This window comes from Equus caballus, chromosome 6 (genome assembly GCF_041296265.1).
Source record: "Equus caballus isolate H_3958 breed thoroughbred chromosome 6, TB-T2T, whole genome shotgun sequence".
In the NCBI taxonomy this organism is placed as follows: Eukaryota; Metazoa; Chordata; class Mammalia; order Perissodactyla; family Equidae; genus Equus; species Equus caballus.
The window spans coordinates 7,946,356-7,973,551 of NC_091689.1; the positions used below are offsets into that span (position 1 = coordinate 7,946,356).

The 27,196-nt window shown below is 44.6% G+C and overlaps 1 protein-coding gene across 2 annotated transcripts in view; it reads left to right on the plus strand.

Annotated features, from left to right (window-relative positions):
• The window catches only part of ARPC2 (actin related protein 2/3 complex subunit 2), a 31,042-nt gene extending 5,877 nt beyond the window's left edge, over positions 1-25,165 (plus strand). Inside the window, exons 3-11 of one of the 2 annotated variants that reach the window (XM_023642321.2) lie at positions 2,467-2,501; positions 4,272-4,384; positions 8,685-8,730; positions 13,315-13,501; positions 14,147-14,240; positions 20,154-20,280; positions 21,803-21,903; positions 22,219-22,319; positions 24,704-25,165. In XM_023642321.2, coding sequence (XP_023498089.1) covers positions 2,467-2,501; positions 4,272-4,384; positions 8,685-8,730; positions 13,315-13,501; positions 14,147-14,240; positions 20,154-20,280; positions 21,803-21,903; positions 22,219-22,319; positions 24,704-24,728 — 829 coding nt within the window. In that variant the 3' untranslated portion in view covers positions 24,729-25,165. Of the gene's footprint in view, positions 1-2,466; positions 2,502-4,271; positions 4,385-8,684; positions 8,731-13,314; positions 13,502-14,146; positions 14,241-20,153; positions 20,281-21,802; positions 21,904-22,218; positions 22,320-24,477 lie in introns of both variants that reach the window. The other variant, XM_070270488.1, reaches the window with a different exon arrangement.
• Positions 25,166-27,196: the final 2,031 nt, after the last annotated feature.

A 27,196-nucleotide genomic window follows, 5' to 3' on the forward strand; every position in this document is an offset into this window, starting at 1 on the left:
GAACAGTCTTCTCTGAGGGACTTAATTTTTCTGTGACCAAACTCGCCCCCAGCATCTGAAACTTTAGCAAGTGGTAGAATAAAGAATAACTTAACCATTGATCTTTTTGGCCTGGTAAGTGGCACACTTTCTCCCAGACCTGTCTTACTCCCCTCTAGGTCCATGATTTTAAACCACAAAAGTAAATAACAAACACCTGGCCTTGGAATTGAGACACGATCCTATTACGGTATATTTCACGCTCGGTACAGTCTCCTTGTTGGGACATAGAGTTCTTGGACCTCTAGCTGCCAGATGACTTTTCGAGAAGACTCATTTTGGCCTAATGCTCTCATCAGCAGGCTGTCTCTCTCCTTTACAACCTTTTGTGCAGCCATAAATAGTAAACTAAAATATTAATGGCAGTGATTTAACAAATATTCCCAAGTCAGGCAGCGAACCACTTAGGATAGATCTTAGTGACTTGTCTCAGTGGGGATCTGTGCTCAGGGAAGTGTACCACCTAGAGAAATTCAAATTTTCAGAGTCAAAATGTTTACAGTTTGGAACCCTAAGGTTGGTTGTTTATAGTTGATTTTTCTCAGTGTTGATGAAGTGGGAGAGTGAGGAACTCAGTCTTTTGTTGGCTGAGTTAAGGACTAAAGGTTAAAACAAAACCAGCTACCTGCTAAGTGATGCAGTGTGGGCTGTTATAAGGCTCCACCCTGGCTCTTGGGCACAGCCAGCCTTGCCCAAGAAAATAGGCTTCAGTGCTTCCTGCCGTTGTGCAGCCTCTTCAGACTGCGTTCAAATGGGCTGCAGATGAATGTTTGTACTTCTTCCTTTGCTGCTCTCGTTTTTTAGAGGCGAGGAATGGTGGTTGACCACTTATTGCCTTGGTCTCCTGGCTGCAGTTTCAAATGAAAAATCAGAAGCAGTTTAAATTTTTATCTGTACTAGATCCTATTCTGAACTCACTGCTTTTCCATAAACCCACTTGATGCTTTCATTCTTAGGGACCCCCAGAGTGCTCTTCCTAAGTCACATATGGATGGCTTTGAAGAAGCAGGCTGGAACTGTGTGTGTGATTTATATGGGTTGATTTCTCGGCCGGGCTGCCATATGCTTAATAGAAGCCAGTTTCCTTGAAAGGTGCTGTTTAGCCTCTGCAGCAGCTTTTGACAGTCATAAACCATGGTGTATACTCCATTTTCCCAGCAACCCTGGAGGGCAGCTCAGTCTTGCTTCCTTTTACAGGTGAGGGAGCAGAGAGAGTGTAAAAGATATGTGCTTGATTGTGAGGACTTGAGCAAGGTAGACAAGAATGAAGGTGCAAATGTGGTCTGTCTTGTCTGCTGGCCCATGAAACAGAGTGAGCTCATTTGAGTTATAAGTAGCGAGCTGATAAAACAGTCTCGTCTTCATTTGTTTCCTGCCATTGGGCTTTGAGAAGTAGGGGAAGCATGTAAAGTAGCTCCTCACTGGGGGTTAACTGACCACTAGTGGTTATAGCTGGGGCGGGGGGGGGGGGGGGGGTGTTGTGCTTTCCAGGTGACAACTCAGCAGCATGCCTCAGTTGAAGCCCCTGCACCAGGCTAAGCTGGGACTCCTACAGAAAGTGTTGGGCTCTCATTGCCTCCAGGATAAGTTCTTTCGTGTCTGCTGTCAGGTTTCTTTTAGCAGTTCTACGAGGTGTGTAGGATCGCTTGTGGTCTCCCGTTTTATAGATGAGTAGCTGAGAAAAGTAAGGGGGTGCGGGTGTTAATTTGTCTGCAAACATGGTCTTGATGAAAGAGCTACAATTGGAAAACAGGTGTCTTGACTGTTGTCAGTGATTTGACAGTGTTATTTTGTGCTACACTTTCTGTGGAAGTACAATACTGGAATCTAAAAACAAAACAACAGAACTAGAGTAGAACCCGTCAAAGAGGCTCCATGAAGGAGGGCCTTGAGTACTTCCGTGCTGTAAAGGGTGAGGAAGGATGTGTAGGAAGACTTACGGGTTGTCTCAAATGGACGAGAGCTTTCTGTTTTGTTTTATGGCCTGAAATCATCTTTTCACTTGAAGTAAGTTACAACCATTCTGTATTCTGTTCAGCGGTTTTCCTGCTGACTGTACTTCGTCCATCACTGCTTTCCTCAAGGGGACACATTGACCAAAAGATGGCATTGTCGTTCACATATACAAACGTGTATATCATGGTGTTAAGGAATTCAGAGAACTGAAGGTGAGCACCCACCAGAGCAGAGATTCGAGCTAGAAAACAAAAGCTCTATGTGCCCTGCTTCCTTTTTTATCTCCACCTTAAGTAAGTCCAAAGGGTCAGGCGCATGAGAAAACAAACTGTGCACTCAGATCGGCAGTAACCCTCAGATTTCTATACAATGGTCTGAGCTTGAGGAAAGCTCAGGAGCCTTTGCAAGTCCCCTTAAAGGCAAGCAGCAGTACAGGTATCTTAACTAAGGGACTTTTATTTTGTTTTACAGAAACAAACCAGAAGCAGTAGAAGTAACATTTGCAGGTAAGTATCTTTATCTCACTCTATTAAGAGAAGGCACAACATAAAAAATAGAAAACAAAATTATTCCAAAAATAAACTTTGAAATTTGGGATGCTATCCCTTGATTGTCATGTCTTTTTGAGGTCTTTATTTTAGATGATGATTCCATGGATTTAGTGAACTATGTAAAGTTATCTGCTGGTATCTTAGAAGTTTGGGTTTAATTTTGTGGTACAAACTAAAGGTTTTTTAATTTGGAAATATTATGTTATTATCTTTAGCCATCGTCTTAGTTTGCCTAGCACTGGAGTAGTGGGGAAACATGAAAATGCTAGAGACTGTTCAGCAAGTCAGAGATGTCACTGCCTTCTTTTCCCAGTAAAGAATTAGGTGTTGGTACCACTCACTTGCTATGTGAACTTTGAAGAGTTATACAGTCGCCCTCTGTAAAAGGAGGGTGCTTGACTAGATGACCTTGGAAGACTTTTTGCAGCTCTGAAGTGCTGTGACCGGGAGGCCCAGCCCCAGCCCTGTCCCCTCCTAACTAGCAATGCCAGATCTCCCTAAAGCGCTGGCACTCAGCACCTAGTTTCAGGAACTACACATGGTGAGTCCTCTGTACTGCAGGGAGATGGAAGCCAAAGAGATGAGAGGCCTATACAGTAGAGGAAACCTAAGGGAGAACCAAATGCAGTGTGTGGGCCTTGTTTTTTTGTTTTTTTCTGCTTTATCTCCCCAACTCCCCACCCCCCACCCCCCGTACATAGTTCTATATCTTAGTTGCAGGTCCTCCTAGTTGTGGCTCATGGGACGCCGCCTCAACGTGGCTTGACGAGCAGTGCCATGTCCGCGCCCAGGATCCGAACCCCTGGGCCGCCTCAGCAGAGCGCGTGAACTTAACCACTTGGCCCCGGAGCCGGTGTGGGCCTTGTTTGAATCTTAATTCAAATAAGATAACAGTATTAAAAAATTGTTTTGAAACAGAGAATATTTGAATGCTTGACTGGATATTTGTTATTAAGAAATTGTTTCTAGGGGCTGGCCCCGTGGCCGAGTGGTTAAGTTCGCGCGCTCTGCTGCAGGCGGCCCAGTGTTTCGTTAGTTCGAATCCTGGGCGCGGACATGGCACTGCTCATCAGACCACGCTGAGGCAGCGTCCCACATGCCACAACTAGAAGGATCCACAACGAAGAATATACAACTATGTACTGGGGGGCTTTGGGGAGAAAAAGGAAAAAATAAAATCTTTAAAAAAAAAAAAAAGAAATTGTTTCTAAAAATTTTAGGCATGACAATGATTATTATGGTTATGTTTTTTTTAAAAAACAGTCTTTATCTTCTAGAGATACATTCTGAAATATTTATGGATGTAATGATATGATGTCTGGGACTGGTTTCAGAATAAATCGTTGTGAAGGGGGTATGTCTAAACCAAACAAGATTGGCCATGTGTTGATAATTGTTGAGGCTGCATGATGGGAATAGGGGTTCTTTATACATTACATTTTATACATGTTTAACATACATCACAATAAAAGTTTTTTAAAAAATTCTTTCAGCACCAAGCAGTGACTAAGAATAGCTTTGTAACTTTAGAAAAGAACAAAGAGATAAGTACTCGACGGTTCTATCCCAGTGTTTCTGCTGACTTTGCACAGGAATTTAAACTAAATGCCATCTTATTTATCTGGCTGCTTGTAAGTGGGGCTTCCTTGCAGCCTTGAACAAGGTAGGCAGGCACTTTGAGATATTATTCCCCAAGTTAAGCAGTCTTCCTTGCTTTCCTCACAGATTTCGATGGAGTCCTCTATCATATTTCAAATCCTAATGGAGACAAAACAAAAGTGATGGTCAGTATTTCTTTGAAATTCTACAAGGAACTTCAGGCACATGGTGCTGATGAGGTAAGTTCCACATCATTTTCCTTAGGACTCTTGTTTCCTCTTCACCTTTTATTGGCAGCTTGCCACTCATAGAAGATCCGTGGCACTAGGTCAACCCCGATGGTGCCAGGCCACTCGGACCAGCTTGTTCCCCTAACCAGGGGTTCTTGCTTCCATTTCCCATAATGCTGTAAAGAAGGATGCTTCCCAGGTGTTTTGGCTCTTTGCTTTTTACTCTAGAGAAATAGAGATGTTCCCTAACCACTGAAAACAAAAACAGCTTTAGTTCTCAGAAACTGCAATAAGGAATACTTTTCCTTGACTGATACAGAAATAGCTATTGCAAGACTGAGATAGATTCTGTTCTGTTTTTATAATATTGTGAAGCAGGTGTATAACTTCTGGCCTGTTTAAAGTTTATAATCTTAATTTCTCATTCTGGAAATGTAGACACCAATCTGCCCTTTAAATTTTTTAATTTAGTGTTCTTTAGAGCTGGCCCCTTTAAGTGTCTCTGCTTCCTTATGACTACCTTAGGGGAAATAAGAAAGGATGCCTATGCGTTATGAAACTTGATGGCCATGCCTTATTCGCTGGCTTCTTTCAGTAGCTAAAGTAGCAGGTTTGGTTCCTGTTGAACTATCTTTGCTGTGGAGAGAGCCATTTATGGAAGAAAGAAAATGCTGTTACACCAGTGTGTGCACGTTGTGGTTGGTCTCAAAGCAGGAAGTATGACTCAGTTCCTGAATCAGTTTTCAAATGTCTTTTAGTTTTAACAAGTAGGTTCTCCTTAATCTGGTGAATGGAGACACAGCCATTTCTATTTGCTTTTGATTAAGAGTGGTAACTTTTGAGTTTAAAATTTATACAATGGAAAGCCTTTCTGCAAAAGAATATGATCCAAATTGCAATGATTTTTTGGTATAAAAACTGAAATTGGTGTTAACCAAGCAATACCAAGAGCCACAGGCAGTCACTTCCCTTAGTTACTCTGGTGCCATTGATCTGCCCCAGAAGTTCAAGGGAAGAGCCAAAACCTCCTCTGATTTGCCTCATAAGTTCAAGGGAGGAAGAACCGTGTAGAAAATTTCTATTCAGGGTTATTTTATCCAAAAAAGAAAAGCTTCAGGAGGTAGACCTAGTCATATAAAGCACATGAAGGATTATTATAGAAAAGACAGTGGCTCACTCTTCTCTTTGCCAGATGAGGAGCAAGAGGAAACAGGTGAGTGTTCAGGTGGACTAACTCTAAGATAACTACCTGAAAAGACTTGTTAAACATTTGGACAGACAACTGAAAAATTGTGTAATCTTTCTCGTAGGCAGTCTTCTCTCTTTAAAGATCTAGGTGCAATAATAACACTAATCCCTGGAAGAGAGAGAAAGTGTTAAACTAAATTTCTTAAATCTCCTCTGCAGTCTGTGCTTTCCTTCCGTGGAACTCCAGAACATTTTGCTATTCTTGTAGCTACCGCCAGGGTCAAAGAACCGACCCCACCCACTCAAGTGGGTGGAGTAAGTAACATTCATAGTTCTGGAGCAGAGTGCACAGTAAATGGCTCCCTGGGTTGGTTAAACAGTGACCAGCCTGTGATAACCACAGGAAGCTTGTTACTTTGTCACAGTTCCCTTTCAAGGCAGAAAGGCTCTGCTGCTTAAGTGGAAGGGTCTGATGGTGATGAGTGACAGGTTGCCTCCCCCCATCTCCTGGTGTTACGTTGGAAGAGGGGGCGCAGATTGACAAGTGAATCATGGTTATAAGTGCAAGTGAAGTAAACAGGGAAGCGTTGGCTGCTTGTGCCGGGAGGGAGCAGAGGAGTTGAGCATGGTATAAATCTGTCTCTAGACCCTCTTAATCTCAGAATATTAACTTAATAAGCTCCGAATTAAATGTTTTTTTTAATACCTAAGGGGCTGTGGTTTCTTCCACATCTGATTTCCCCTTCTTCCCGGTACCAACAGTGCACACAGTACAGAATTGGAGTTCAGAGATAGCATGCCAGTTAAAATTCTAATGGGATGTGCATGTCACCTTCCCCCCACCCCCCGCCCCCCACTCTTTAGGAGAAGTGTTATATGGGACACCAGAAGGTCAGATCTCTCTGTGCCACCAACAAACTCTGTGACCTTGAACTTCTCTCTTGAGTTCCTCTTCTGTGAAAGATACCTCACAGTGGCTGTACGGTTACCAAATAGGAACTACATGTGGCATTACTTGTCTTTCTTGGCATTTATACAAGCAACTGTGATCACTGGTTCATGCTTAGAGGTCCACTCTATTATCCACAGTTTGCAAATTAAGAATTTCTTTCAGGGGCCGGCCCCATGGCCAAGTGTTTAAGTTCGTGCCCTCTGCTTTGGTGGCCCAAGGTTTCGCCGGTTCGGATCCTGGGCACAGACATGGCACCACTCGTCAGGCCACGCTGAGGCGGCATCCCACATGCCACTACTAGAGAGACCCACAACTAAAAAAATATGCAACTATGTACTGGAGGGATTGGGGGAGAAAAAGCGGGGGGGGGGGGGGAAGACTGGCAACAGTTGTTAGCTCAGGTGCCAATCTTTAAATTAAAAAGAAAATTTCTTCCAGCTCTAGGAAAATGGTTAAATATGTAGAATATTAAAGAATATTTAAGAATAGGGAGAGAGCCTAACTGTGTGATAGTTTTTTGAAATGGGACACAAAATATATGGTTTGCTCCTGATTTTTTTTCTAATACCTAAGGAGTACATTGAAAGTAAGATTAGAAGGAAAACATTGATATCCACTCAGATCCCTTTATTGCAGTCTGCAGGTGTATGGGCGCTGAGACCACAGCAGTGACCCCGCCTGCCTGCCCGCGTGGAGCTCCACTCTGCTGCCTGTGCTCCAGAGCCTTTCTCTGGTTAATGGAATTCTTTAAAAAATGCATGTATAACTCTTAGGATTAAGATGAAAGCTTGTCCTTTTGTTCACTTTTACTTTGGTAACTTGTCGTAGATTAAGTACCCTTTTTTTTTTTTGGCATCCCGGAAAATACAAAGAGGATCATTAGTGTGTTTGTGGTGAGATAGCGTTAGAAATTGACTGGCTGTCTAGAGACAAAACCTGTTAAAGTACTGGGGTTGAGTATTGGCCTCAGTTTTACCTTCTTGTGGAATAGTGGTGACACCTCCCCTCCCCAAGTAGAAGTCTTTAGTGAGAGTTAGTAGTAAGCCATGTGTGTGTTTTTCCTCTTGAACATATAAAGACTAGCAAATACAGAAAAGATTATTAAGTTCTAATGGCTTTAATATTTACCTTGTTCTGTCTCCAAATAACCACCTTTCTACTTCTCAGTGTGTCCCATATAACATTTAAGTCAGAACTGTTTCTTCCAAAATAAAAAGATTGTTTCTTAAACCATGTCAGCCTGGGAGCAGTTCCCACCAGGTGAAGCAGTCACACTGGCAAAGAAGAAACAGGAAAGTGTAAAGAGGCTCTTGTTTTATCATTTACTCTAAAACGCTGGAAAGTAGCCAGTACAAGTATTGGTTTTTGGAAAAAGATATTTAGAGAGTACAATCTTCTGGAACCTGTTGGTATAAACAACTGGCTAAGATTCAGTTAGCCATTGTCTTTTGCCTTAAAAACGCTGGTTGAGGGGGTGCCGGCCCCGTGGCGCAGTGGTCAAGTTCACACATTCCACTTCGGTGGCCCGGGATTCGCCGGTTCGGATCCTGGGTGTGGGCCTAAGCAGCGCTTGTCAAGCCATGCTGTGGCAGGTGTCCCACATATAAAACGGCGGAAGATGGGCACAGATCTTAGCTCAGGGCTAATTGTACTAAAAAAAAAAGAAAGAAAGAAAAAGCTGGTGATGAGCTAAATAATTTGAAAGTGTATGAGATAAGCAGGCTAACTGGAATCAGTTCCGAACAAGTCTGGTTTTATCTCTCCAGTCACCTGGGTTGGTGGTTTGTCCTATACTTAGTTGATAACTAACAATCTGCTCTCGCTTGAGTTTGGCATTCTTCTGCTCTTGAAAACAGAGACGATTATGTGCAGCATATGATCTGGAGAACAGAGAACAGATACAGGGTGTGACTGAATCCTAGAGTAAATGATGAGCCGTGATTGAAAAACAGATCTTAGATACTAACCTTTTGGATTTAGTTTCTGTTCTGTGAACGACTTGCTTATAACTCAGGTAAATCTGCTTCCCCTGCTATACCCAGTTTGCCATCAACCAAATGAAAGTTAGGAAGAACGCTGGCTTAAGAGAAGCTTGGCAAATACAGTGCTTTAAAAAAAACGAAATTATCCTGGCCTCTGAATTAACATATTTGTTTTTGTATTTTCTAGTTATTAAAGAGGGTGTACGGGAGTTTCTTGGTAAATCCAGAATCAGGTATGTGGTAATGTGAGCGACTGTGGAATGACATGGACAGAGACCTTCCTGTTTGTACTGTGCTCTTTTTAGCCAAAGGATTTTGTTTAAATATTATTCATTTTACAAATATTTCTGCATGAGCTCAGTTCCCACGTCAGTTCTCTCCATAAAAATACCTTTTAAGGGAGCTGTGCGTTGTCCGGCAATGGTACACAGTGTGGCATACAGAATTGATGCATATCATTTTTAACATTTACTTGATAGGGCCAAGTGACTCTTAATCTTTGAGCCAGAGGATCACCTTTGTTTGCTCATGGTGATTAAAATTCCTTCTGAGGAGAATAAGCAAACATTGATTCCCACCCCCAGCCCCTCGTAATGCCTTTGTCTGTACACGGCACATTTGGAAAGGGAAAAGGAAATTCACAACTATTCTCACATTTTCGAGTAAGGAAAGTTTCAGCCTCTTTAATCCATTCTTCTAACAATATCTTCATCCCTATGATTAAGTGGGAATCTCAAACTCTGAGGCATTTAGCTGGGCCCCATAGTGAGAACCAAGTAGTAAAACCATTTGAACATATTTGTAACTCAAATACTGTTACTATGGTACCTTGATTAGCAAATGGTTCTAAGAAGGAAGCTGTGTCTGTCTCTTTAAATAGCAGTTATTTTTTGCTAGCTTGTTTCCTCCCCCAGCCTTTTCTTTTTCACATTTTTACCACATGATACCACCTCACCACTCCCATTAGAACACCTTCCCATACCTTCTGTATGCTTCTCTGGAAACAAAATATCAAATACAGAAAGGTGCTTTTGGAATGTAACTTGTCACTAGGAGTGTTTGTGGATGGGACCTTTGCAGTCCATGAAGAATACTGAAATGAGTTGGTCCCCAAATTAATGGTATAAATATATTGCAGAAGTAAAAGCCAAAAGATAAATAACCCTGTAGGCTTTAGGGCGAATCAGGGAATTTCAGAAAGAGAGAAAAACAGAACTAGAACAGAAAACTCATGTAGGACCTCGTGGGCATGCTTGTCACAGCTTGGATCCTAAAATCAGAACAGCAGAGTATAGCACGGAGAGCTTATGTTTCTGTCCCTGGGCCTTCTCTTACACTTCCTGCTAAAGCACAGACAGTGCCAGGTTGCAGACCTGGTGTTCATGCAAGTGCAAAGTGTAAAAATGTGTGAAGGTAGTGTCTCTTCCTTGTTTTCTGTGGGTTTGTCTGGGCGCGTTTGGAAACTCAGCAGCAACCCGTACTAGATTTTGACTGTTTTTCATCCTTACTATGTTCTCTTCATCATATCAGAAGCCTTCCTTAAAGTCTGACTTCAGCTGTAGTTTTATTTAGTTTGTTTTATTTGGCTTCTTAAAACTAGCAAACCCCGACTTTTTTTCTTTTTTTTTTTTTTTTAATCTAATCTTGTAGTCTGTTTGCTTATCTGATTTTCAGGTACCCAAAAGGGAATGATGATTGATAGTATTTCATAGTGGAGTGCCAAAAATGTGCTAAGCACTATCTAGAACAGAGATTTAGATAGCCCGTGCTCTCGATGAGGATAGCTCTGATGAAAAACACAGACCTCACAAATGCTCGTGGGAAAAAATTAAATAGTAACAAAGCATAAATGTTTAAGATAGTTGGAAACATGAAATCCATACAGTTCTGGTAAAATTATTCCCATTGGTTGCCTAGAATAGGAAATGATCCTTAGTGATATACAGATATTCTTGCAAAATCATCCATAGGCTTTTTGGCACATATTAATTGTTTGGTTGTATAATCAAGTGTCCCAGCCTTTTTTGCTGGAATTCGCACTTAGTGTGCTGTAATGAGGCAGAATAGTGTAGTGGTCAGCAGACTTGGATTTCAGTCCCTGTTCTGCCCCATTTGTTGATGACCCGCTGTGCTTCAGGCACTTTAAATACTGTACATCCTTTTAATTCTCCCAAGAGTCTCCCCGTCCCAGCACCCCTTTTTTATAGCTGGAGGAATTGTAGAGGTTAGGCTAGGATTTGGCCCCAGTTCTGTTCAACTCTAAATTGAATTGCCTATACCTCTCTATCATGCTGCATTGCCATGGCTCCTTGCTTCTTTGAACTTCTTTTCTCCTCTAAAGTGAAAATAACCGTATCTGGCCTCCCTGCTTCATAGAACTCTTGTGGAGATCAAATAAAGGAAGATATTTTAAAACACTGAAAATTTTACAGCATAGACAAGTAAAAGCTACTGGGGAGATATATATACATATATTTAACATATACTTCACTTTCATATATATATTACATAAATCTATGTATATAAATAAAATATATATGTGTATATGTTTTTAGGTTGTCCATACTCTGCCTCTTTCCACAAAGGGTTTGTGATGGCATGTAAGGGGGGGGGGTTATTTTATTATCAAAAAGCTGTCCAGCTGCTGACCACGCCAGCACTTGGCAGGTTAAACTGTCAGAGCAAAATCTATAACTCAGATTATAGCTTGATAGCATATACAACCCTGCATCACAACTGTGTCTGGAACACTAAATTTCGTTTTTTTTTTTTTTATTGAGTTATTGATAGGTTACAATCTTGTGAAATTTCACTTGTACATTAATGTTTGTCAGTCATGTTGTAAGTGCACCACTTCACCCTTTGGGCCCACCCCCCACCCCACCTTTCCCCTGGTATCCACTAAACTGTTCTTAGTCCATAATTTTAAATTCCTCATATGAGTGGAGTCATACACAGATTATCTTTCTCTCCCTGGCTTATTTCACTTAACATAATTCTCTCGAGGTCCATCCATGTTATTGCAAATGGAATGATTTTGTTCTGTTTTGCAGCTGAGTAGTATTCCATTGTATATATGTACCACATCTTCTTTATCCATTCATCTGTTGCTGGACACTTAGGTTGCTTCCACGTCTTGGCTATTGTAAACAGTGCTGCAACAAACATTGGGGTGCACAGGACTTTTGGGATTGCTGACTTCAAGCTCTTTGGATAAATACCCAGTAGTGGGATGGCTGGATCGTATGGTAGTTCTATTTTTAATTTTTTGAGGAATCTCCATACTGTTTTCCATAGTGGCTGCACCAGTTTGCATTCCCACCAGCAGTGTATGAGTGTTCCTTTTTCTCCGCAACCTCTCCAACATTTGTTGCTATTAGTTTTAGATATTTTTGTCATTCTAACGGATGTAAGGTGATATCTTAGTGTAGTTTTGATTTGCATTTCCCTGATGATCAGCGATGGTGAGCATCTTTTCATGTGCCTATTGGCCATCAGTATATCTTCTTTGGAGAAATGTCTGTTCACGTCTCCAGCCCATTTTTTGATTGGGTTGTTTGATGTTTTGTTGTTGAGTTGCGAGAGTTCTTTATATATTATGGATATTAAGCCTTTGTCAGCTATATGACTTGCAAATATTTTTTCCCAGTTAGTGGGTTGTTTTTTTGTTTCAATCCTGTTTTCATTTGCCTTGAGGAAGCTCTTTAATCTGATGAAGTCCCATTTGTTTATTCTTTCTATTGTGTTTCCCTTCTCTGAGAAGGCATGGTGTCCGAAAAGATCCTTTTAATACTGATGTCAAAGAGTGTACTGCCTACGTTTTCGTCCAGGAGCCTTATGGTTTCAGGTCTCACCTTTAGGTCTTAAATCCATTTTGAGTTTATTTTGGTGAATGGTGAAAAAGAATGGTCAATTTTCATTCTTTTACATGTGGCTTTCCAGTTTTCCCAGCACCATTTGTTGAAAAGACTTTCTTTTCTCCATTGTATGCCCTCAGCTCCTTTGTCAAAGATAAGCTGTCCATAGATGTGTGGTTTTATTTCTGGGCTTTCAATTCTGTTCCATTGATCTGTGCACCTGCTTTTGTACCAGTACCATGCTGTTTTGATTACTGTAGCTTTGTAGTATGTTTTGAAGTCAGGGATTGTGATGCCTCCCGTTTTGTTCTTTTTTCTCAGGATTGCTTTAGAAATTCGGGGTCTTTTGTTGCCCCATACGAATTTTAGGATTCTTTGTTCTAATTCTGTAAAGAATGTCATTGGGATTCTGATTGGGATGGAGTTGATCTGTAGATTGCTTTAGGTAGAACGGACATTTTAACTGTTTATTCTTCCAATCCATGTATGTGGAATGTCTTTCCATCTCCTTATGTCGTCATCCAGTTCTCTCAGAAAGGCCTTGTAATTTTCATTATATGGGTCCTTCACTTCCTTAGTTAAATTTACCCCAAGGTATTTTATTCTTTTTGTTGCGATTGTGAATGGTATTGTATTCTTGAGTTCTTTTTCTGTTGGTGGAACACTAAATTTCTAATCAAAGTTCTCGGATTATATGTGACTGCCTCCCATTCCTTATTTGTAATCAATCATCTTTGATATTAATTCAAAATTTTGCATAGCATTTGTTAGTTAGCTATATATATTTGCAGTGATTTTTACAAGAATTAAGATTTTATTTCACCTCATTTGCCCTAGAGGTGGATGGGAATGGACGACATTCTCCCTGGGTTAAAAGCACGAACACAGACAAAGTAAAATGTCATTAGGACCTGAAAAGTTGTTTTTAATGTAACTCCTGGGTGTTTTTTTCCCCTCCAGGATACAATGTCTCTTTGCTATACGACCTTGAAAATCTGCCTGCCTCCAAGGATTCCATTGTGCATCAGGCTGGCATGTTGAAACGAAACTGTTTTGCCTCTGTCTTCGAGAAGTACTTCCAATTCCAAGAAGAGGGCAAGGAAGGAGAGAACAGGGCAGTTATCCATTATAGAGATGATGAGACCATGTGAGTATAGAATTTGGTCCTGAAGTCTGGGTGGGGCTGTCACACGCTTACTGAAAGACACACAGCTAAGTCAATCCTTAAACTCTTTTATGTGACTCTCCCTGACATGTCTCTCTCATAAAATTCTTTAAGCCAGGATGTAGATGATTTGGGGTAGGTGTGAAGGGTCACTTCTAGTCTCCAGATATTGAAAGTTGGTGAAAGATGAAAAGAGAATCCAGTGCTTTCCTTTAAGGCATCACTATTCTGAATCCCCTTCTGTAATATAGCCTTGATAATAATAAGGCAGACGGTGACCACAGGTTCTGTGTTATTGCAAGTCTTAGATCATCTGCATACTGTAAATCTCATATAAAGAAATAAATTTTTAAAAGTGGAGTTCTGAGAATCACTAACTCTGGGTTCCGTGTCATACTGTATAGACAATTGATAACATCTGCTGTGAGTGATCTTCATCTACTGCCTCTCTTAGGGCGTGCATTTGTTAGACTTTGTTGGCCATAAACACTTAATCTCACTTGACACGCCTTGTTTTATGAATTAGGAGATTTATGACTTTACCCTCCTGTTTCACTTGCAGATCAAATTCTTAATAAAACCCCGTTCTGATTCTGTACTTACTGTCATGGGTTTTGTTCCCCTCAGGTATGTTGAGTCTAAAAAGGACAGAGTCACAGTAGTCTTCAGCACGGTGTTTAAGGATGACGATGATGTGGTCATTGGAAAGGTCTTCATGCAGGTATGGAGTGGACATCCTGAGGGGGAAGCATGGTGTGATGATTTATACTTTGGGACCAAAACACGCCATAAGCAGAGAAAAGAGATTGGCAGCTGTGTTGGTGCTGGAGCTTGTCAGAGACTTAATTAAACAGCCTCCCCAGACCCACTGAATGTGTTCGTTAGTGGTGGTGGTTTCAGCCTTTTGCAGGACTGGACTAGAGGGTGACCTGAGTGTTAAACACACTAACAACGTGACTGAATCTGAAGCATCCTGCCTGCCATGCGGTCTCTATTTAAAGCTTGGTCACGGTTCCTGCCCTCCTGTGTTTGCTCAGGTTTCCAGCACGGTCTGTTCTTGCCTTGGTTTAGTCCTAAAGTCTTTTCAGAATAGAGTCTACAGGAACTTCTTAAGTAGTAGATAATGCACTCACAGGGCGGAGTTGTTTAACTGGCAGTGAAGAGCTTCAGCCTGTGCTTGACCGCGGTCACCTCAGAAGCGGCTCCTCTGCCAGGGAGAGCGGTGGGGGCAGCAGGACAGTTTGTGATTGGAATTCTGGGGCAGCTGGACTCAGGGCTGATACAGCACACCCATTGTGGCTTTGTCATGCTGTCTGCTAACTAGTTGCTGTCTCTAGGACATGAGAGCTCGTCGGTGAGGTGGAATCCAGGCTGGTTTCTTCTGAGATGGCTCAGCATTCGAAATCTAGTATAGTCCTTAAATTTTCAAAAAACTTTTGTACGTTCATTCTGTTCCTTGGCAGGGTAACGAGATTTAAAAATTCTGGGACAATCTTTTGCCAAGTAGAATTGAAACATAGTTGTGCTTAATATAGTGAGGATACTTTGTGTGTAGCCTTTCCAAGTGGCTAGGGAAATCTTCAGAAACAGTATCCCCAATTTGATCTATCTCTAGTGGCTTTTTGTGTTTAGGCTCATTAATCAGAAACTCTAATTTTAGAGTCCGTATGCAGAAAAATTGGAATATTGACACTTCCAGCGTTTGAAAGTACTAAACTTTATACTCTCTAAAGTGTGTATGTGAATACATAGATATAGAGAAAGAGAGAGAGATAGTGGGTCCTAAGTGTAAGCCTCTAGACAGGCATTTCATGTGTTTTTATAGAGAATTGACAAGGGAATTAAATTCAGTAGCTCAGAAATTGGGCTAAATCCAGACTGACGGACTAATTTTAAAAGCATTAAAGTATATATTTAGATTTGGCTGGTTTGTTACCAGTCTTGTTCCATTTTATTCTAAGCGACATCTTAACTTATTTTTATACTTTAAACAGATCTTATCTTGGAGAATTTACTGGAGATTTGCTCCTCAGGAGAATTTTGCGTATTCCTTTTTGCCTGTGAAATTAAACTCCTCCCTCACAGTCTGTGTGGTAGGGCGCTTGTCTAAAAGGGTGGACAGAGTCTCTGCATTTTTGCACTGACAGTATCTCCAGTGAGTGACTGGCCCGACACCACGCAGGCCCAGCTGGTGTCTAGGAATGTGAGAAGGCTGTGCTCAGGAAGCCATCTGCCCTGCCTCCTCTCCAAATTCCAAGGACAGGGTAATTTATTTGAAATGACCATAGAAACCTGGACATAGTTTGCTGGGTTTTCTCCCCCAAATAAATCATCAGAACATTTTCCTCGGCCTAGGTAAATTGCTAGGAGAAAGGAGAGCAGTGGATGTCTAGCACACAACGTTGTGACCCAGGGACCCTGATTGAAGTTCCTCATGACCACTAATCTGCTTGCTGTGGGCCTCTGTGGGTTTTGCCATGCCAGCATGCACCTCCAGCGTGGTCAGAACACGATTCCTGCTTTTGTCATTTGGCAGGCAGACGCCGAGGGGTGCTTACTGCCTCTAGGAAGCAGATGGGAGTTCCATTCCCCACTCACGTGGATGGCCTAGTGCTCGGCTTTGGTGCGTTATCTTTGTAGGCATGCAAGCTTAGCACTAAAGTCTGGTAGACATCATCATTTCATCGCTCATTCTGTGAAAAGCAGCAGGGACAAGTTACGCCCAGGACCTAAGAAACGTTAAGACAAGTTACGCTCAGGACCTAAGAAACGTTAAGTGGGAACCACAGGTTTCTTTATGTTCAGGGACATGACACACACAATCTGCCTCTTAGGCAATTGTGAAGGTGTTATTTTGAAGACCCTTTCTACCTATATACATATGTGGTTATATCTATAGGATTTTTTTTTTTTTGAGGGAGATTAGCCTCAGCTAACATCCGTGCCCATCTTCCTCTACTTTATATGTGGGACACCTACCACAGCATGGCTTGATGAGCAGTACGTAGGTCCACACCTGGGGTCTGAACTGGTGAACCCCAGGCTGCCAAAGCAGAACGTGCAAACTTAACTGCTGCGCCACCGGGCCGGCCCCTAGGATATTGATTTTTTAATATATTAATTATTTTTCCACCAACCATTAGAAGCCAGTGGGAACACTGAGTCCTGTTCAGTAATTTTGGTAGGTACTGCCAAACTCTCCTCCACAAAGGGTGTACCATTTGCCCTCCCACCTGTGGTGCGTGGGAATGCTCATTTCCCCAGAGTGTGTTGTCGGGCTTTTGGATTTCCGCCAATCTGATAGGTTAAAATGGTATCTGCGTTTTCTTATGAGCAAGGTCAAAACATCTTTTCTTGTGTTGAAGGCTATTTGTTTTTGTTTTCCTGTGGGCTGTCTCTTTCTGTCTTTTACCCGTTTCTATTGGGTTATTGATCTTCTCGATTTCTTTATATACTAGGGAGCTAAGCCCTTTGTTAAAAGAGTTGCAAATATTTTTTCTATTTTGTCACTAGACTTTGTGGCTTTGAGTGTTTTCCCATGCAGAAGTTTATTTTCATGTAGTTAAATTGATCAGTCTTCTCTTTGAGGGCTTCTAAATTTTGAGTCAGTTTAAAACTCATTCCCTACTCCAGGTTATGAAGAACTTTCCCTGTATTATTTTTATGGTGTTTTTACAGTTTCGTATTTTACACATAAATCTTTTTCTCTATTCGGAGTTTCTCCTGGTTAAGGTATAAAAGATGTATCCTTTTTTTTCCTAAATGGCTACCCACTTGTCCCAGTAGCAGTTATTTAAAAATCCCTGTTCATACCGCTCATTTAAGGTGCTACCTTTATCATACACTAAATTTCTCTATCTGTTTGGATTGATTTTGAACTTCCTATGATATATTGTACTTTGAAGGAAGAGAGAAGTAGTATTGTGATGCAGGATCGTTGAGACGTATGTAACAAAGACATGGAAGAAAACGGAAAGCCATTTGGGTTGGTTGGTTGGTTGGTTGGTTTTTAAGTGTTATTTAAGAGAGAGAAACAAAGGATAAAGGGCTAAAGGATGGTCCCAGACCAGAGGAATGTTATTAACCAAGTCTGAAATTTGGTTATTTTCCACGTACAGAATTGCTGAAACTAATAAATCCCCACAGGTTTACAAATACCCCATCTGGTTGTGAACACACATGTACCAGTGAATTGGAGCCTTCGAGATGCTTAACACAAGAAAACGCCAGCAGACAGTTACTATCTGTTCTCTTTTCTCCCCTGGGGCTAAAGACTTAAAACCAATAGAAGTTAGAAAACTTCCCAACCCCTATTCAGGATGAATGGTGTTTGCTAGAGAGGGGCAATCTCAGAAGCTTTGCTTTAGGAATTTCCATTTTGAATGACCTAGACTTCTTCCCTGCCTCCCCAGATAGTTTTCCTATGGGGAATAAGATGTGTTTGAAAGGGCGCTAACCTAACCCAGCGGTGTTCATTTTGTGTCCCCTGACCTTTAGAAGCCAAGCCGTGCTGGCTGGGAGGCAGGGTGGGGAGGCAGGGAGGTCAAACCGGGCAGTGTTGCCTTTCCTTGCTGCTTCTTTCCTTAGGGCTTGCTCATCAGTGTGTACTCTCTTATCTGCAAATGGAAGCGTAGTCCTACTCCGTCCTTCCCAGTGAGATGGCGCTGAGTCAGCTTGGGTAGAAGTGCTTTCTTTCATTCCTCAAGCCTTGTGCTGGACACCTCTTTGGGGTTTTTTTGTTGTTTTGGTTTTTTTGAGGAAGATTAGCCCTGCAGTAACTGCTGCCAATCCTCCTCTTTTTGCTGAGGAAACCTGGCCCTGAGCTAACATCCGTGCCCATCTTCCTCCACTTTACATATAGGATGCCTGCCACAGCATGGCTTGCCAAGCGGTGCCCTGTCCGCACCTGGGATCCGAACTAGCGAACCCCGGGCTGCCGAAGTGGAACGTGTGCACTTAACCGCTGTGCCACCGGGCTGGCCCCTGGACACCTCTTTGAAGGACAGAGGAATAGATACAGAGATGGATAAAGCAGGATCTTTGGCTCAAGGAGCTCACAGCCTGGTAGGGAAGGCAGATGCGTTAATGAATAGTAAAGTGTCACAGTAGAGGTTTGTAGAAAAGCCATGGCAACTCCAACAAGAGAGCACTCCAACAAGAGAGCAGCCCGCTGCCCCGGCCTGTGGAGATGGCGTTACAGAAGGGGTCGTATTTGAATAGCAGCCGCAGAACATTGCAGGCTGAATGGCTGTGTAGACGGGTCTTAGGCCTTGTAGAACTCAGAGGCCTTGGAAAGCCCTTGGTTTCTTCTGCCGTCACTCAGTGACTTTGGATCATCTGGCTTTACTGGCAAATCTCGTTCTGTTTTTGTAGATCTGGGTTGAGATGGGGATGCCTTCTATCACATGTCTCTTTACACAGGACTGTATGGATTGGAAAAGTTTGAGGTTTAGAGAGTAGAACATGGAAGGAATGGCCTGGTTTTTAATCCTCCGTCGTTTTTCTGTAGTTTGATGAGGATGGATACATTTTGTTAAGGGCGATGAGCTCTTATGCAGAGTAGTGGTTATTTATTTCAGAGCCATTCAAGAGCCAGAATTAAAAACTAGACTGTCAGTTCTCATGTTACATGGTCCCCTTTTTTTAATGAACACTAACGCAGCTCAGCTTCTTTAGCTCCGTTGTCCTCTGCCACCAAGAAGGGCTTAAATTTGGTCTAAAGTTCTGATTGATGAATTCTAAGCAGCAATAGGATCTAAGACACTTCAGTGAAGGAAGACTCATGCAAAGGCCCGGAGCCCAGAGAAAGTGTGGTATTCGTGAAACTGGACAAGGTGGAGGTGGAATGAGGGGAGTGATGAAAAATGGGTCATCTTGTAAGGGGCTTTATATCTAAAGACAGGAGTTAAGACTTCATCTGAGAGGCCGGCCCCGTAGCTGAGTGGTTAAGTTCGCGCACTCCGCCTCGGCAGTCAGGGTTTCACTGGTTCGGATCCTGGGCGCAGACATGGTCACCACTCATCAAGCCACGCTGAGGTGGCGTCCCACATTCCACAACTAGAAGGACCCCCAACTAAAAATACACAACTGTGTACCAGGGACTTTGGGGAGAAAAAGGGAAAATAAAATCTTAAAAAAAAAAAAAAAAGACTTCATCTGAAAGTCATAACCAAACTAAAGCTTGGATTCCACTTACCTCGAAATTTTAAAGATTTCCTGAAAAATATAACTTCTTTTCACATTAAATCAAAAGGAACTAATAAGCAATAGTCCTTATCCTAAATGTAATGTGGCTCTCCCAGTGCTCTGCAGTTGGTTGTGTGTTTAGTCTCGGGTGTCATTTTACCCCTGTGCTGTTCCAGAACAAGAGAGAGGGAAGGGGAGTGACAGTGCTTGACATTGCATTTTGAAGCTCAGACTTGTCAAGTGCGTTGTTGTAGCTCCTTTTTGAATCTGAAGTGTGTCAATAGCAGCCAGCACTTGTAATGTTTCCTGTTAGGTGCAGTTTATTTTTAGACATCTGCTGGTCCCCGGGCTACAAAGGTCGTACCCCACAGGGCAAACCCCATAGCAAAAATTGCTATTCATCTTACACCAGATTCTCTTCTGGTTGTTTGTTGCTTCATCCTGGCAGGAGTTCAAAGAAGGACGCAGAGCCAGCCACACAGCCCCACAGGTCCTCTTTAGCCACAGGGAACCTCCTCTGGAGCTGAAGGACACCGACGCTGCCGTGGGTGACAACATCGGCTATATTACCTTCGGTAAGCGGGGCGGGGCTGCCACGTTCACGCGTTCATATTGCAGATTGCGAGTCTGGAAGGACCTTTGTTCATATGGTAAGGGGGGCAAAAGCAGGCATGCTAAGTTGTTTTTACTGCCATTGCCGTGACTGTAGGAGGGATGTCATGGGACACTAATTACAGGTCGTGTGCTATTTTTGTACAGTAATCATTTCCCGTTTTTCTTAATCCTACTGAAGAAAGGGTAGCCTCGGACGCCCAGTGGTGAGGGTTGGGAGCACGTAGGGTCGCTAAGCAGCTGGGTGGAGATGCTCTGTCCTTTGGCATTTCTTGGTTTTCTGCTTATTAAGCCCAGGCTCCAGCCGTGATTCACTTATTCCACTTTTCCACTGAAGAAGTTCCAGTCTGCCTGCCTCACGGTTACTTCAGCCTAGTGAGCTGGCTCATTATCGAGCTGACAGTTGGGAATAACAGCTCATTCACACAGGGCACCTGATTTCGCTGAAATGTCTCCTTTTGTGAGGTTCTGTTTGATTCACCTCAGTGTTAAGATGTACCTGTTATATTGGTGATGAGCGACTTGATTTACCATATTTCATGAAGTTTAAGCTGCACCTTTTTTTTCACATTATTATCTTTCGGTTGGGATGCAGCTTACAATTCATGGCATGTCACAGTTTAATTGGCAGCATTTCTCTCTTTACGGTGCATAAACTAATGGTAAACTTATAGTCAGTAGCCTCTTAGATTCTGTGCAGTGTAGTGGTCTCCTGGCCTGGTGCTCATTTCTCTTCAGGGCACATTGACACAGGGCTTCCACCCTTTCTTAGGAAGCATTCCTTTTGATTTCAGCAAAACTTCGTACTCAGAGCATTTAGCTGGCAGTCAGAGTGCTGGGTAGAGTAGGTGCAGAAGGGAGAGAGGATTCCGGAAGCCAAGGAGGGGTGCAGGCCTGCCCAAGGGTACAGGCTGCATGGCGCACAGTCTCCAGGGCTCGCGAGGGCTGTCTCCGCCGCCCTGGCTGGGCAGCTCCTCCTGCCTGTCCTCGTCACGAAGCTGTAGGCCTTACGCCCTGGTGCTTGGTGTCTACCCTAGACTGCGGGGCCTCTCTGGAGTCTCGTCTCTCTGAAGGATGGCTCCTCTTCAGTCCAAGGACCAGGGCAGACAGGCTTTGTATCCTAATCCCGATTGCTTAAGGTGAAGCGTTCTCTCCAAGGTCCACCCAGGTGGCCGAGTGTCTCCTCCCAGAGAGAGTGCTGACTGCAGGCAGGGGCTGGGAGGTGTGTGGCTAACAGGGAATAGATTTCAGAACGGTTCCCACCACGCTCTCCTCCGTCGTTCTTGAGGTCCCTCATTTGCTCTCACTGGCACCTGCTGTGGTCATGGTGTCTATCCTTGCCTCTTCTCGAGGAGAAAACCCTGACAAAGCCTGGGCAGAATGAAACAAGTGGATTGTACTTAAGCAGGGAGAGAGTGGGGTTGACTTCCTGCCCTCTGGCAGTGGTGTTACACCCTGACGCCTCGGCTGTGTCCCCACCCACAGTGCTGTTCCCTCGCCACACCAACGCCAGCGCTCGAGACAACACCATCAACCTGATCCACACGTTTCGGGACTACCTGCACTACCACATCAAGTGCTCTAAGGTGAGAGGCCCAGCATCCCCAGCCGTGTGCTCCGGCTCGTTCTCGCCACTAGCGCTGGTAACGTAAAAAGTTGTTCCTGTAGTCCAGGCTTCTGCTATGAACTCTAAGTAGGTGGTTCTAGAAGCTTCGAGAAATCATGGCCTTTTGTCATGTCTCCCCACTCTCTCCCTCAGCGAGGAGACGAATATGTTTCCGGAAGGGCTTGTCCTCCCGCTTTCCCAGGGCATGTGTTCTGTCCTAATAACCTCTCCTGATGAAGGCAAAGCTGTCTTTCTGATCCCGACTCCACTTCAGCCCCACTGTGTTTTCCCTCAGGCCTATATTCACACCCGGATGCGGGCAAAAACCTCCGACTTCCTCAAGGTGCTGAACCGTGCACGCCCAGATGCGGAAAAGAAAGAAATGAGAACAATCACGTGAGTGGGGCGGGGGGCCGGGGGCGGGGGGGTCCCTTCATACCCTGAGCTCAGCAAGGAGGAGGGCCAGGTGCGGGCTGGGCTGCAGTACCTGACAGAGTAAAGATGGAGGAAGAGGTCACACTGCCGAGGGGCCGGGCTGGGTCCCCTTGTTTCCACATCTTTGTGAGCGAGCAGAATGGCAGCTAGGAAGAAGGCAGAGGGACCTTTTTGCCAAGATAAACTGTTGTCTCTTTGGGCCTAAGTTGAGAGGTCAGTCTTGTCCTTCTCAAGAATTCCATGGAGTAATTTGCCTGAGGACATTTAGTTGCATAAATGGGCCTAGAACCACCCATAAATTCTTTCTCTGGTGCGCCTGTCAGCAGGAATTTTGCATGGAGAGGAAGTGGTCCCCATCGGTATGGAAATGAGGAGCAGAGCTCTCCGGCCTCACTGGGGTGCTTCGAGGGAGGGCTGGCATGGGAGGAGCCTCGGGAGTTAGGTCTTCATGCGGGGTGCCAGCTCTGGGCTCCCCTCTGGTGGAGCGGGGCCATCCTGACTCCAGAGAGGGTGGAGTGTTTGTCTGCTGTCTGTCATGCCCGTTGCATTGAAGCCTGGAGATGAGCTTGGCCTCCCCGCTCGGCTCACAGCCAGTTTTTTGCCAACACCCAGTACTCTTGGGGGTGACCTTTGGTGGGTGTGGTGTGCACAGGGCTTCAGGCTCCCTCCCCTGGCATCTGAGGCCTCTTCCACCAAGTGTGTTTCTGCTGCCGTGTGACAGGACGAGAGAGGTGCCTGGCTCTTTGTTCCTGAACAGAGGGTTTTCGATCTCAGAAACCTCAGAGCAGAGCAGCTGAAGTCAGACTTCCTTAGGCACAGGCTGTAGAGATGACCCGCTCTCGTTCAGAGGCTGGCACCGAGGCCTTTCTCTGGAGGAGTTCTGCCTGCCGCCCAGAGCCTGCGGAGTGGGACTCAGACAGAACTGGCCCCTCTGCTGAGAGACGTGTCCAGACGCCATGGCCCAGCCTAGAACGGCAAACCTACTGCGGAGGAGAGGCAGGGATGTGCCCTGGCCCCCGTGCCTCGCTGCCCCTCCACGCCTCACCTCCGGCCTGGAGTTGACAGGCTCCCCTTCTCCCTCCTTCCTGGGACTTGCAAAGAACAGTTCTGCCTTTTTCTGCCCCGCGATCACTTTTCGGCAGAGGTGGGCCTCAGAAAGGAGGAGAGGCAAACAGCCGCATCCACCCTGAAGCCAGAGCGTGCTGTCAGGGCGAGGGGAGTGGCTGGCATGGCGGGGCGGGATAAGCAGGCCCCCACACGGGGCAGCGTGAGAAGGGCAGTACACCTGCTGTGAGGTGGCCCTGCATCAGAAGCTGACCCTCAGAGGCAGCACCCGCAGCTCGGCCAGGATTGAGCACTCATCAGGTTGTTGTTTTTTTTTTTTTAAGATTTTATTTTTCCTTTTTCTCCCCAAAGCCCCCCCGGTACATGGTTGTGTATTCTTCGTTGTGGGTCCTTCTAGTTGTGGCATGTGGGACGCTGCCTCAGCGTGGTTTGATGAGCAGTGCCATGTCCACGCCCAGGATTCCAACCAACGAAACACTGGGCCGCCTGCAGTGGAGCGCGCGAACTTAACCACTCGGCCACGGGGCCAGCCCCAACCAGCTTTTTATTTGTGGGGAAGGGTAATAAAATAGGGTTTCATTTTGCAGTAGGTGAGCCATTCTGGGCAGGAAAAACTTAGCCCCCATATTTTTGCCTCGGTTTCCCGTAGTTCTCACTTCTAGCCTCCAGCCTGCTTTACCAAATGCCCTCTGCTTCTGGGAACCCGTCTGTTCCCAAAGCCGGCCCTTCCGGGTGGAACAGGACCCACAATTCAGGGCCTGAAGTCAGGCAGGTGTTCCCTAACCCAGAGTGGGGTTGCCCCATGGCAAGAGGAAGAGCCCCTAACCTTGGAAGTTTTGAAAGAGGCTTCTTTGAACATCCTGCCGCAGGGTGAAAAGTTTAAGCAACTGCTCTCTGTCAGCCCAAAAAGATAGAAGCTGTGCAGGAGGAGCCTGAACGCTCTGCTGGGAAGAGGGTTGAGCTGTGTGGAATGCTAGTAGATCTGGGCCATCCAGAGATGGTGGGCACGTGATTCCCCCTCTGACTTGGTGCATTTTGTGTGCCCCTGGCTTAGCATGCTTATTACCCAAAGTCTTCAGTAGGAAGAGGGAGCCGATGGCACCGTTCTGTGAAAACTGGGTCTTCGCCCGTGCCTGGAGTTCCCACGTGCCTCTGCCTCAGGTGCCTCTCCACCTCTTGTCGGCTGTCTTCCTTGGGGTCCCCTCCCTGGTGCAGAAGTGTGGGCTGGGACGCACGGTGAGCCAGGAGCTAGCCTTCACACTTACTCTCTGCTTTTGAAGGGGGAAGACGTTTTCATCCCGCTAACTCTTGGGAACAGGAAGAGGAAGCTTCGGCTGGCAACTGAAGGCTGGAACACTTGCTACTGGATAATCGTAGCTTTTAACGTTGCACCTCTTCAGGTTCTTGAGAGATTCTCCGTTTTGGTTCCATTTTGTACACGTTTGGAAAATAATCTGCAGAAACGAGCTGTGCTTGCAAGGACTTCATAGTTCCCAAGAATTAAAAAAAGAAAAAGAAGAATTCCACTTGATCAACTTACTTCCTTTTCTTTGTCTTCCCTCCCTCACCCCCCTTCCCTTCCACCCTCTTTTCCAAGCTGTTTCGCTTTGCAATATGTTACTGGTAATGAGTTGCAGGATAATGCAATCTTAACTTGTTTTTTTCCCAAGTATTTGAGTTTAAAACTCCTGTATCTAAAGAATACGGTTGGGGTCATTAATAAAGAAAATCTTTCTATCTTACATAAGAATTTGCTGGGTTTCTGGCCTGTGAGTCCAAAAGAGAGAGGACAGAGGAGGGTAGACCTGCACTGCCCTTGAACCTGCAGACTGGAGCCGGAAACCCTCTGGGTCAGGAGCCCCCAGCCTCCCCTCAGAGGAGAGAATGGCTCACTAGTGAGCTCTTGGTTGGTATTTCTGAGTGAGCTTGAACATGCCAACTGTAAAGCTCACTTATGAAGTCTCTCGCTGTGGCCAGGGAGCTCCCAGGATGGTGACAGGCACATTGAAGTGTTTTCTGTCTTGTTCTTTTATCATGAATAATGTATAGTGTTTCCCCAGATGTGTTCCATGGCGTGTGTGGTTCTGCAGGACATTGATGAGAATTAGGCGTGGATCTAATACAGACTAACTCTTTCTCACACAACAGCTCAGAAGACTGGCACTCCCCGCAACTCACTTTGGGAGAGTCTCACCTAGCAAACAGCACAGAGCCTAGCACAGCGTGCTGTGCCCGAGCAGGACACTGGGCCCTAAAATAAAATTGGTCCAGAAAGTTTGCTTGGTGAAGACTTATCAGGAGGATTGCAGGGTCACTGAAACGGACTTAGGACCGTCCTAATGCTTCCTACCTGCTTCCGCTTTTAATTTGTCTCCATCTAGGGCAGTGTGCTTCAGACAGGTTTGAGACCCATTACTGAATTGTGAAATCTCCATCACAAATAGCACTTTTTATTTCCTAAATTATTTTGAGATCATTGTAAATTCACATACAGTTGTGAGAAATAATAGAGATCCTGTATACTCTTCACCCACTTTCCCCCAGGGTGAAAATCTGCCATAGCTGTAGTACGGTGTCACAGCCAGGAAACCGACGTCCACACAGTCTTGGCCTTGCTCAGATGTCGCCAGTTTCATGTGCACTCGTCTGTGTGTGTGTGTTGTGTATTTCTGCGCATTTTAATCACATGTAACTTCATCGCCAGCATTTTTAAAGAGTGTAGACTAGATCGGTCGGAGTGCATCACACCTAGTAAGGGTGAGTACTGATTTTGAAATGTGTTTTGGTTCTATGCGCACATCTTGACTGGAGTGTAAACGTCTCTTTTTACTGTGGGTCACAGTCAAGAAGTTTGAAAGCCACAGGTCATTCAGGCATCCAGACTTCATTTTACTTGACTTGAGTGGGCTCTTGGCTCAGGATGCAGTTACGTGCCCATCTCCCCAGCAAACATGTTCTGGAGAGTGCTGTCCCCTTGTTGAGTGAGGCTGACCCTGTGGCCCCTGGTTGAAAGAGTTCACCAAGCTGAGTCTGCCCAGCGTTTTCCTGGGACGTGGCCCCTGTCACCTACTTCTGGTAGGTGGAAAACCTGGCTAAATTAGATTTATCGAGAGGTGGTGACGTGTATATTCTGTACCCCATGAGCTAGTATTGAAGGGGTTTGCAAGGGTAGTGCTGACTAGAAGCAGTGTTTGCTTTCTCGCTGACTTTAGAACTTGACTCCTGAGTAACTTGGAATTCACTGCGCTCTTTCGCCAGTAGTGGGGGTCAGATTTCTGAGAAGTGCTGTAGAATGGCAACACCAAGGTTGCTTAGAAAATATGGAGTTAGAAAAACAGAGAGACATTAAATATTAGAGCAGTAGATGCTAAGGCAGTATCTTACTTCCAAGACTATTTGTCAGCATAAAAAGTCCATGCTGGAGAAAACCCTCTCCAGACTCGTTCCTTTGTCTTCACCTGTTTCCAGAACACACTTGGTGTTGGAGTGGGTCTACTCTCAAAGACCTTCCTTCCATCCCCTTCGTGGGCAAAGGCCCACAGGATTGTGGGAGGAGGGAGGGCTCAAGATGAGGGTCGAGCACTCAGGGGATGTGGGCTGGGGAAAAAGTGTGATCTTGTCTCCGTGACCACTAATCGGCTCACATGCCCAAAGGTCCACACCTGGGATGTGTAGGCGACTGGATGTGAGGTCTATAGGTGGGAAACTGCTTTGAAGACAGATCTGGGTTTGAATCCAGGTTCCACCGTTTAATAGCTGTGTGACAGCAGATT